This window comes from Rhamphochromis longiceps, linkage group LG23, assembly GCF_057381845.1.
Source record: "Rhamphochromis longiceps isolate RC_006_pf linkage group LG23, R_longiceps_female_GT1.1, whole genome shotgun sequence".
In the NCBI taxonomy this organism is placed as follows: domain Eukaryota; kingdom Metazoa; phylum Chordata; class Actinopteri; order Cichliformes; family Cichlidae; genus Rhamphochromis; species Rhamphochromis longiceps.
Genome location: NC_140578.1, coordinates 15,907,771 through 15,920,225, shown reverse-complemented (window position 1 = coordinate 15,920,225; position 12,455 = coordinate 15,907,771). Strand labels below are relative to the sequence as shown.

General features: G+C 40.4%; 1 protein-coding gene across 1 annotated transcript in view; it reads left to right on the top strand.

The window, feature by feature from the left end:
* LOC146641527 (uncharacterized) overlaps positions 1 to 12,455 on the top strand; it is an 89,250-nt gene continuing 76,795 nt past the window's right edge. Inside the window, exons 1-2 of the mRNA XM_085398532.1 lie at positions 1 to 164; positions 8,581 to 8,622. Coding sequence (XP_085254658.1) covers positions 20 to 164; positions 8,581 to 8,622 — 187 coding nt within the window. The 5' untranslated portion in view covers positions 1 to 19. The remainder of the gene's footprint in view (positions 165 to 8,580; positions 8,623 to 12,455) is intronic.

Below are 12,455 nucleotides of genomic sequence, written 5' to 3'. Positions count from 1 at the left end.
CAGAGATAGGGTAGTAAAAATGATGGCGACCGATTCAGTGGAGATAAGAAACCAAACGAGCCCCTGTCCCATCCCTGACAACAGTCTCAGCACTCTGTCCATCAAAATAACGCGGAAAAACCAGGACAGACACTGGAAGTTGCGGTTTATTTATCTGCAGTGCTGTGAGTACCGACACACACCACGACGTTTAGAGTCAAACACCGAACACAGGCTACACAAGTCCGCTCAGAAAATCATGGAAAATGTGCCGCATCCCTGTTTTAGGCGACGTTTGGTTTGTCGCAGCCGAATAAATTTATCATATAAACACATTTGAAGAGCCGAGCCTCCATTCATGTTACAGAGGGGGTGGAGGAGGCGGATAAACGCCCCGAAGGACAGGCACGGGGAGGACGCTGTTTCCACTAGAAAAATTAAAAAATAATTCCTGTTCATAAGGCAGTAAACATACATACCTAGCTTTGCAAAACCTTGTGTTTTACAACTTTACATTTCACTTCGGCATGCATTTAACAAAGGAAATATATGTTTATATATATATTTACTTACTACTTCAAATTAAATTTGAAGTACTAAGTAGCAAGTTATGTGAGAGAAGTTTCATGGAAATATATGCTATAGAGTCATATTTCTACGCAAGAAAAATGAAGCCACACTCCACACTACAGTGTCTGACAGGATATTTAATATTCCCAACCAGTAAAATTTTGCACTGCAGTGAAAGTTTAGTGTTGGTCTACAGGCTGTCACCACTTCCTATCAGTGAAGCAGCAGTGTTGAGTATGTGGGTTGTGACCATTACAAATTGGCCAAATCTTCTCTGCCAATTCCAAGCACTTTATTCTGCTGTGGACGCGTGTTTGGTGTCCTTTATTCAATTAGATGATGAAAGTCTCCAGAAACAACATATACTGACAATTTAACCCATCATTCATTAAACAAACAGGGGCCTCAGTAGTATGTGGAAGAACCATATACAGCCATAGCAGCTTGCCACCTCCTCCTTGTGGTGGCCACCTGCTTGGGCCCACACTGCTGTGGGATGGCGTCTCATTAGTCACCCAGCATTTGTCTCAAGTCAGCCAATGTGGTTGATTTGGTCACCCTGGCATGAACAGCACGCCTAGACTGTGGACATATGGGATTGCCACTGGTTGGAGAATATTATCTCAATATTTCTCTGCATTGAGATGGCCTCCAATGTTGACAAGCTTGTTTTTCCAGTGACCATCAGACTGTAACCACCAAAGCTATTACCCTGTAAATTCAGCAGTCAGTGTTGCCCAGATTAACAAGGTCCACTTCAGGAAGGAATCAGGACACAGTGCTGAGAAGTGGGCTAGTACAACAAGAAGGCATACGTGTCTGGCAGCACATATGAACCAGCTGCTAATGGATGAGATGCAACCAGAATGGTTAACCAAATGCCAGACAGTCCTGATCCCCAAGGATCCCTAGAATGGATTAGTCGCATCCACCTCGTGGTCAATAACCCGCTTCAGCACCACACCTGTCAGATATCATAGGAGCTAAGATTAACAGGCACATGGCTCATAACATGAGCAGGGCACAGAAAGGAATTGGCAGAAACACCAGCTCCTGGTAGATAGAACGCTCGTGTCAAGACTTTAAGAGGAGACTGACCAACCTGTGCGCTCCCTGGATTGAGCAAAAGACAGCTATGACTCAGTGTCTCACACATGAAGGCCTAGAATTATACAAGATTAACAGGACCCTAAGAGCCTTCATCAGGAACAAGATGCTAGCAGGCAGGGCATATATGGAACACCATAACAAAGTAGCTGGCATAGTCTACAGCACGGGTCCCCAATCCCAGTCCACTAGGGCCGGTGTCCCTGCACGTTTTAGATGTGTCCTTGATCCATCACAGCTGATTTAAATGGATAAATTACCGTCTCAACATGTCTTGAAGTTCTCCAGAGGCCTGGTAATGAACTAATCATGTGATTCAGGTGTGTTGACCCAGGGTGAGATCTAAAACCTGCAGGGACACCGGCCCTCGTGGACTGGGATTGGGGACCCCTGGTCTACAGGAACATCTGTGCGAGTATGGCATGGAGGTCCCGAGGTCAAAATGGGATTTGCCCCCTAGGGTGGTTGCGAATGACCAAACTAAGATCGTGTGGGACGGCTGGACAAACTAGGGATGGTAAACCAACCGAACATAGTAGTGGACAAGCAGAGGAAGACAGCCATACTGATAGATTTACTGAGTTGTAGCAACATTGGGAAGAAGGAACATAAGAAGCGCCAGAAATGTAGAGCACAGGTCTAGGAACAGCAAAGATACTGTGTAGAACCCTCAAGCTCCCAGCACTCTGGGGGAGGATAAAGACCACCCGCAGGGCAAGTGGGGAATTTTAAAATCCCCCTTTCACCCCATCTCTACTAGATGATGTGAAGATAGATAGATAGATAGATAGATAGATAGATAGATAGATAGATAGATAGATAGATAGATAGATAGATAGATCTAACTGCATTGAATTGAAACAACAAAAATATATGTAATAAACATTACAGGGGAAAAATACATATTTTTGTGTATCCAGGGTAAAATTGCCTACTTCTTCCTGAATTAAGATGACAGAGGCAGACATCTCAGATTTAGTGGTTACATTTGAATTTCAGTTATGTTTGACAATTAAGTTGCTGGTGGTGTACTTATATGCTTATATAAATCCTATTGATACTATGGCAGGTATTATCATTTTGGCAAAACAGGGATTACATTTGAAGGCAAAACTGTGTTTATGAAATTCACAAATTTAAACACAAATGGATAATGTTTTGAGCAAATTTTGCATTTATGTGACCATTTCAAATTGACTGAATCAAAACTCAATATAGGGTATTGTGTGATGTTAGTGAGGGTTCCTTTGCCTTTGTCAGGCTACACAAACTCCATCATTTCCACTCTGTATGTGTTTTTTTTTCTTCCTATCCTATATTGGGCAAGATTTTTCTCTTTTATTTGACAGAGACTCACACCAAAAGTCTGAGAGCTGGTAGCCCTGTTGATATTTGATCTTACCCGTACAAATAATTTATGCTGTTTTAAAATTCTTCTACTGAAAGTGGAAAGTTTCTCCTAAAATCAAAATTAGATTTTCTGACATCATGACTGGAAGCCAGTTTGAGTCCAGCAAGCATCATAGACCAGGGAGCTTTGGGAACCCGATGCCTCCCATATGGAAAAGAAATAGTAAAAACTTATATGATTTACTCATGAAAGTGGCCACTTTCTCATTACTTTCATATATTGTTTTAGTAAGTATCCAAAACATACAAGTTTCATTATATAATTTTTCAAGGGATCTTATATCTGTTTTCACTCTTGTATGCTTTTCATACAAGTTTCACACAAGACAGATACAAACTTTATAAGATTTATATATATCTTTTCCATAATGGCTCCTTTGCAAAAAATATCAAAAATTGACTTTATGTGATGTATGAGACAGCTTGTCGACACCCTAAACATCTGCAATGATATTTTTGAACATATTCATACATTCTGTTTTTTTTGGTTTTTTTTTAAAACAAGGTGTAAATGTCATTTTTGAATTTCTTATTATGTTATTATTAAATTGCATTGAAAACCTCATCACACACAAATTATCATTCGAAGCAGGTCTTTCATATATCTTCAAATATTGTCTTGAGGGAATCTTTAAGGTTAGGTTAAGTCCTAAGTCATCAACGTTCAGAGGTTAGGTTCATGTCCACATCGCGAGACATGTCACGTATTATAGCTTATTAAAGCCTCCCACCGCTGTACTTTTCTCTAAGCTTTCTCTTTTTGCCAGTGTCACTGTGGCAAAGTTTTTTCCATGCACTTTCTATATAAAGAAAGTTGTTTGTTTGTATTTTGTGAGTAAGAAGTGTCAAACTGTTTGCATGAATAAAGACAGGGGTCAATCAAAAATGAAGCATCCAAATCAAAGTGCTATTTATGAATATTAGGGTCACTCTGTCCAAGTTCCATGTTCCTTTCCTGCGGTTACAGTCTATATCTGTCTAAAATGAGTTATTGAGTTGTTATATTACATGCCTGCCCAGCTGTGAGAACGCAGACAATATGAAAGATTTTCATGACATGTCTGATTACCGTCACCATATGTGCCTCACTCATCTTTGGACGGCATTGAAAGAGTACAGAAGAGGACTGATAAGAGAATCGTAAAAAACGACCAGGCTGATTGAAAATGACAGCCTATTTCTAGTGATGATGGGAGGTCCTTAGAGTCCAAGTGATGGATCTGAATTCGACAGAAAAATGACCTGCCTCGTCAATACAACCATCAGCTTGTGGTTGGCGAGGCTGGTTGATGGTGTTTATTGTAATTACCCAAAAAGGTTTCATAGCTTTCTGACTACTCTCTGGTAATATGTAGCACAAATGTAAAAGCTTTTATGTGATGGTAAGGCTTCAGGTGTTGTTTTTGAAGTATAGTTTGAGCTACTAAAACTAAACTGGGTTAGGGTTACTGTTGGGTCCATAAATATTTGGACAGCGGCACAGTTTTTTAAATTATGCCTTCATATACCTTGTATGTGAAACTGTCTGATGAGTTCTGCATTTGGCTGAATCTGAGCAGAGAGTATGGCCTTGTTCACATCACAATTAGTCTTACTTTCTATATCAGCAGTCACATTATCAATAAACACTAGTGATCTTGTTCCACTGGATCCACTGGCAGCCATGCATAGCCATGTCCATCTCCACCTTCAGATAATGTGGTGTGTTTTTGATCAAGAGCTGTTCTTCCCCTTCTCAATGCGTTTCTCCTCCCATCACTCTTAACTTTGGTTGCAGCTATTCAAAGAATTTCTTTAGATGACCGTTCGGTTCTTGAGTGTAATCACAGTGCTGTAAAACCTCTGTGGTTATATTCATGAGAACACGTCTTGATTGTAGACTTTGGCATTGACACGTTTACCTCCTTGAGAGTGCTCTTGACTTTGCTAGATGCTGTGAAGGTTTATTTATTTGTTTGTTATTTTTTTAACCAAAGAATAAAATATGCCATCATCAACTTCAATTTTCTTCCTTGGTCTTTCAGGCCTTTTGGTGTTGCTAAGTTGGCCATTGGATTTCTTTTTTTAAGAGTGTCTGTATTGTTGATGTGGCAACAAGTAATCAAATCCAGATCTTTTATGTGCTCAATGTATTCCAAAGGTGAAGGCCTCACCTGAGTCAATTGTCCAGTTGCTTTTGAGTCTTTGAAAACGGAGAATTATGTATACAAATGGCTGTGATTTAGAAAAAGTGAATGCAGCACTTTTGTTAAACCCTGTGAGTTAAAGCTGAGATGGTGCATTTCAATCACATGTTTATTGTTTGATTTAAAATCAACTGGTTGTGTACAGAGTCAAAAAAAAGTAATTCAAATACTAAAAGTAGTTCACATAATTATAAAAATTCAGATGTCGACATAGTGGCCTGTAGCTTTTTTCTCTCTCTTTTAAATACAGTGTTTGATATATATATACAGTTTTATATAAGGTGGGTGTGGCCATATGCTAAATAAATCCTGCTACTGTGTGGTGTATGGAGTACACTGGTTCTACTGACACTGTTCCACTGTTTGAGTTCTTTCCACAGTCCTGGTATTGGTCAGACCTTAGTTTGGACTAACCGTTATGCAGTGAAGAATGAATCTGAGACAGTCTCATTCCCTCATGGTGGTGATGTGTGACAAATCGTATGGCTGAGTGATTTTCTCTGTAGCCAGGTTTGAACACCCCCCTGCTCTAGTAAACGTAGAATTACCCGCCCACCAAAATACATACTATGTGGTCCCAAAACAAAACTATTTTTGTGACTAGTGAAAAAGAAGTACCTAGGAGTTCCCCCCCTCAACACACACACACACATTTTAAGCATGATGAGACAAAATGTAGACTATACCCGCAGGAGAGCTTGGTTGACTACAGTGAGTAGTGACTAAAAGTGGATCAGATGGAGCTTGCACTGCATAAAGGCATAACATTTCATGGTCCTTTACTGTTATTTTCCCTGGTCCTCCCTCCTTATTTGGCCAGCAGAGTTACCCTCTTTCTGTTCTCTCTTCTCATGTGATGTTGTGGCTTCTTGTGTGCACATTAATTTCAAAGAGTGCAAAGTTGTCCTCACCTAAAAATGTCCTTATCCATGTTGCAGATTGTGCAGAGATACCAACATGAAAGTGCAGCAGTATTAATTGCTAATTAATACCAATTGATACTAATATTATTCCCAATAAGCAAAAACTGCGCTTCCCAAACATAAAGATTGCAAACTCCATAACACTGACCAGGACCATTCATTTGAGTTAGTGGTACATTATAATTATGGAAAATGCTAACAGCTTCATTTTGCTGTTTAACATTTTAGTGTACGTTGATATCTGTGATATCTGCTGCTTGATGGAGACAGTGTGAAGGATCGTTTGGGGTTATTCACTGTAATCCTGAATTTAAATCTCAGAGTGATAGCGGTTACATAGAACGGGTTGTTTATGTGAGCCCGAGTGAGCTCGGAGATGATGTGTGCAGCTCTGAAAAATGTAGTTCCTTCCACAGCTGTGATTGCACTGAAAAGGCCAATTGCACAGTGGAGTTACAGTGAAAGCTCTGCTGAGATATCAGGAAGGGTGCTTCAGTTATTTGAATTTGTGCTGCCTGGTTTATTTCTTTGTCTTTTATGCTAGACCATACACTCAATGCGTTCATCTGCTTTTCTATTCAGTATCCGTATGCTTAGGAAATGATAATGTGAGTCAGTGTGATTTGTCAATTTAATTTAGCCTTAAAAATAGCTGTAGAGTGGGAAGGCACTAATATATATATATATATATATATATATATATATATATATATATATATATATATATATATATATATATATAAATCGAAACTGTTAATTGAGAGGTGCTCGACAAATATTGAAGACTCTGTAATGTAAGTTTTGGGGATATATAAGTAGAACCCCTACTTCTTTGGTCTGGAGTTGTCATGTCAAATCTAAAAAAATATCGTATGGTTTTGCTTAGGGCTGCACGATTAATCGTTAGAAAATTGCGATCTCGATTCATACTTATGTGCGATCTCATTTCCAAATGACAACGATTAAAAAAAAAAAAAAAAAAAAAAAGACGACGACGATTGTACCGCATTTTGATCCGGGACGTAATCTGCATGAAAACAAGCGCTCACTCTTCCTGCTCAACAAATGACAAGGGCGGAGCCTTATACCACGTGATACAGAAGCTGTGCCGTGTGATGCTAAAATTAGCAGGAAAAACAACGGAGAGCACGTCAGGGATGACGAGAAAGTGACAGGAGAAAATCCGTCCCGGACAACCACCCAAACATCAATAACGGGAACCTTATACAGCGCTTCCCTATACACGTCGAACTTCCGCAGGCACAAAGAAATTGCGGAGGCTATTATTTATCACCTGACCAAAGATATGGCTCCCATCAACACTGCAAAACGAGGGATTTAGGAAAATGATCAACACCCTAGACAAACGCTACACAGTGCCGTCCCGCAACTATTTTTCTATTGTTGCACTACCTGCTCTATACACGCAGTGTCGAGCAACGGTGGAGACGGAATTTCAAGCAGTACAACATTTTGCGGCAACGACAAAATGTGAGACATTTGTTGTTTTTATGTTTATTTATTGTTTTTATGTTCAGTCTCAACTGTTACGAAGTTGATGTGCAGTTAATAAGTGCAATAAATGTTTATACTGGAAAAGAAAATCGTGATCTCAATTCTAAGCCAAAAAATCGTGATTCTCATTTTATGCAAAATCGTGCAGCCCTAGTTTTGCTGTCTCTTATATAACCTTTAGTGTTGAGTCAGCTCCATCAAATCCAAGGGTGGGGAACTCCAGGCCTCAAGGGCCGGTGTCCTGCAGGTTTTAGGTATCATCCTGCATCAACACACCTGAATCAAATGATTGGTTCATTAACAGGCCTCTGGAGAACTTGAAGCCATTTAAATCAGCTATGTTGGATCAACAACACGTCTAAAACCTGCAGGACACCGGCCCTTGAGGCCTGGAGTTCCCCCACCCCAATCTAATGAATGAAAGTAAAGAAGGTCCTGGCTGTGTTCAGTTTCATGGTGTGTGTTGAACACTGTTATATTTAGTAAGTTTTGGCCCTATAGCAGCTGATCCTTGCATGCACTACTTTTTGTAAGATGGCATAGTTTCTGTACCAAATGTGTGTTGTTTGGGTTGCACTTCGAAGACATCCACCAAACAGGGCAAAAGCTGTTTATGAACCGAAGCTGCAGCAAGTAATGCTACCCTGGAGGGTGTGGCCTGGGCAGGAAGAGGCCACCTTTGACCATGCGTTCTCAGCTTAAGGCTGTTGCAGACATTCCTCCTGATTTGTTTCACCCAACTCAGTTGGTATTTGCAATATATTTAATTTTGTCTTTCTGTGAACCTCGGTGTTATTTTGTATGTTCAAGTCAAACATTTTGTTCCTACAAGTAGAACAAGAAATAATCATAATAATAATCACTCAAATAATCACTTTCTGTCTTCCCAGACTTTTTGACCATTGCAACAATACTGGGAACTGGAATCTTAGGTGAGTATTCACATATTCACAGCTTTTTTTTTCTTGAGGTGCATGAATCACAGTTTTTACAACATCAAGTAAAACGTCTGATAAGCAAACACACGTCAGTCTGTCCTGGGCCCTGTTTCAGGAAGCCGGTTTAGTGGAAAAACTGAGTAAGTATACCCTGAGTTAACGAAAACTCTGGGTTTTCGGTTTCACAAAGCGAGTTCAGATGAAGCCTCAGTGAGTTACTATGACGACACACTCCGTGAAGCTAACCTACCCCCTAGCAGGTTTACTACAACTAACCCTGACTGTCTCCGCCCCTTTGTCGGAAACCTGACAGTAGGAAGTGTCGGACATGGCGTGCCCCGTCCTTGAAGAGCCAGTAGATCGTGAAGCCCAAATTCTCCGCAGAGCTCTCCGCCGGGAGAGAGTGATTAGAGCGCGTTTGGACATTTTATCATTTCCTGATGATTTTCTGTGTGAACGTCACCGTTTCTCAGCACAATCTATAAGTTATTTGGATAACATCCTCAGGCCATATATTACGCATGTGACACATCGCGGACATGCTCTCAGTTCATTGCATATTATTTGTATTGCACTTCGTTTTTTGCAAACGGGAGCTTTCTATATAATATTGGTGACGCTGAGCACGTTTCCAAGGCTACCGTCTGTCGGGCAGTCAGGAATGTTACAGTTGCACTGAAACGTCTCCTCGTCTGTGGTGTTCCCCGGTCATAGACCCACAAGATTTATCAAAGAGGGATGCCACAAAATTGCAGGTATCAGGATGACCAAAACTTAATTTATGATGTGGTGATACTTGAACTACTACTTAAATTTTACATTTATTTTCACGGTTCCCAGGCGTGATTGGCTGTATAGATGGCACTCACATTCCAATCATTGCTCCTTCAGTAAATGAAGGAGACTATGTGAACAGGAAGTCTTTCCACAGCATTAATGTACAGGTACATAGTTCCCTGTAGCATTTCAAACTAACAAATTATTTCATTATAGTAATGGATGCTAATTTGTGTTCTCTGCACTGTGAAGATCATATATGATGCTGCCAACATTATCACAAATGTGGAAGCCAAGTGGCCAGGCTCTGTCCATGACTCACAAATATTCCGTGAATGTACACTGAGCACAAAATTTGGACATGGTGAGTTGAGAATACTGTAAAATATATAAAGACCAATTGCTTCAGGGACATTTGAACTGAAGTGTATCCTTCTGTCTTAGGAGAGTTCACTGGCTACTTGCTTGGTGATAGGGGGTATCCATGTTTACCCTATTTGCTTACCCCTTACCCTGACCCTGAACCGGGCCCACAGCAGCGATATAATCTGGCTCATTGCAGGACAAGAGCCAGAATTGAAATGACTATCGGAATGCTTAAGGCCCGGTTCCAGTGCCTGCAAAGACTCAGGGTCACCCCAGAAAGGGCATGTGACATTATTGTGGCATGTGTGATTCTTCACAACATTGCCACAATTAGAGGAGAACACTGTCCTTCTGAACCAAACATCAGCAGTGATCCAAACCATGAACATCCTGACCCTCCCACGGACATACAAGATGGAAGAGCAGTCAGAGACACCATATGTCACAATCATTTCTTTTGACCCATCACCTCAACATGTTGAAAGAAGAATAAACAGATTTTTTGTTCAACTGGCTTTATTGGTCGCCTGTGTTTCCTGTACACAAAGTATTAAAAGATGTAAACCTCATAAAGTGTCTCTGTTGCTTCCTCCTCTGTAACAGCTGTCAATGTTTCTTCATTATTTTCCTGTAGTAAAGAAATAAACAACATTGCTGTTCTACTGTAAACTCATATAATCTGTGGAGTATTACTCACAACTGCATGTTGGTCTGGCTCAACAGGAGGCTGCACCAGATGCAGTACACCACCACCATCAACTGATAGAATATGAGGTTTATACAGGTCACTTATAACTTACAAGGGACCAAATGGCAATTAACAAACATACCAATCACCTTACACTTCATTGTCATTATGCTCTCAAAGACAACCAAGACTGAGGGAAGGCAAAATCAGTAGGAAAATAACTTCACTACAAAATAATCCATTATGGTAAAGAGTTTATCAAATGAATGTGTCGCACTGCAAAGGTGACTGTGAAGAAAGGATGTATGCACATCATGTATTATTTTGAATTTACCCCCTATGTAGGCACTTGTGTCTTGCGGGGTTATTGACTCAGAGGATGTCCCCGCAGAGATGCCTTCGGCCACAGGGCGCCCACTGTTTTGGCTGAGGGCCAACTGCTCAGCCTCTGTGAGTGGTGGAGGACCCCCACCTGTTTTTCGGGCCTCCGCTTTTTTTCTGTTGGCTATAACGGGTCACATTTGAGCATACAGAGTAAGCAAATATGTACTTGTAATGTGCTCAGATAATTTCAATAAGTGCTTACAGAAAGAAAATTAATGTAGCCTCTAACTGCAATTGATTTACATCGGACAAACAGACCAAGCACTATGGCTCATAATACAATTACACCTTACCTGTTTGGACTATATTTTTATATTTCATTTTTACTTGCTGCCAGGAACGTTTGGCTCACATCACGTCACAAAATAAAATGTATAAAATAACAAATAAAATAACATATGATAAAATAACATATGATAAAATAACGTGTTAAATGGGTGGAAATCCCTAGATCAATGTTTAAATTAACACTCACGCATTGACTCTGTCGGCTATGTTTTGCCATGCATGCTCCCTTTCTTTTGCAGCTGTGGCTGTGTTACTTTTTTCCGCGGAATTTGCATGTTATCGGCATATGCTGCCATCAGAATTTCGGCCTCAAGCGCTGTGAAATACATTGACCGCGCCTTCTTTCCCTCCGTCTCCATGGTGACTCGCTTAATCTCTGCTCCGCTTATCAGGGCTTTATGTATCCTCGTCCGCGCGCTTCACTTGGGGTTGACGCAACTCCGCGTTGATTGAACTAATTGTTATCAGCCTTTCTGAAACCGAATATTCCGAGTTGGACAGTTCGGGGTTACTCAACCCTGCGTATCGTTTTTCACTCTGAGTTTTCTAAACCGGCTTCCTGAAACAGGGCCCTGGAGGTTAACATCTTGGGCTAGGGTGTATAGTCCGCAGCAACAATAGCACTTTAGCTATTATGGTTTTGTTTTTTCTGTGTGTGCGCTTGTTTGTTTCTGTACTAAAAATGGTTGGACAGTGAGTAGTTGTTCTTCCTCTTCTGAAAGGTCTACTTCGGAAATTAAGGTTAAAGCCTGTTCTTCTCTGTTTGTTTGCTGGTTTTTCTGAGTCATCAGCCTTGGGTTTATTATGTTGGCTCAGCACTTGACCATATTTGTTTTTAGATGAATTAACACTTGCTTTGATGCACATAGAGTAGGTTAATGAGTTGACATCTTCAGTAAGCTCTTTGTGAGATGCACTCATTTCTGCTTATGGAACACATGTAGAGCCAATCTCAGCGGGAGGTTTTTATGAAACAAAACGCTGAAACTTAAATCACTATTCGGAGTGAGAATAACGCTCTGAATGACAAAGTAAATGTTCAAGTGAACTCTTATCAGGGCAGATGAACACCTCAAAAGCAAAATTTTACATACTTTTACGTACATAGTTGTTTCCATGTTATCCTTCCCTGCTGCTCCTGTTTGACATATGCTGAATCCTTGTGCAAAAAAAAATCTGCAGGGATTCAGAATACACATTTCTTGAGGACACTTGGAATTGGATGATGAGTCAGAACAGTAAGTCAAGTGACTTAATACTTAATGTTGAGACTGAAGGTAATTTGGTGGCAAGCAAAAAAAACTATTGGAAAAACAAGACAAAT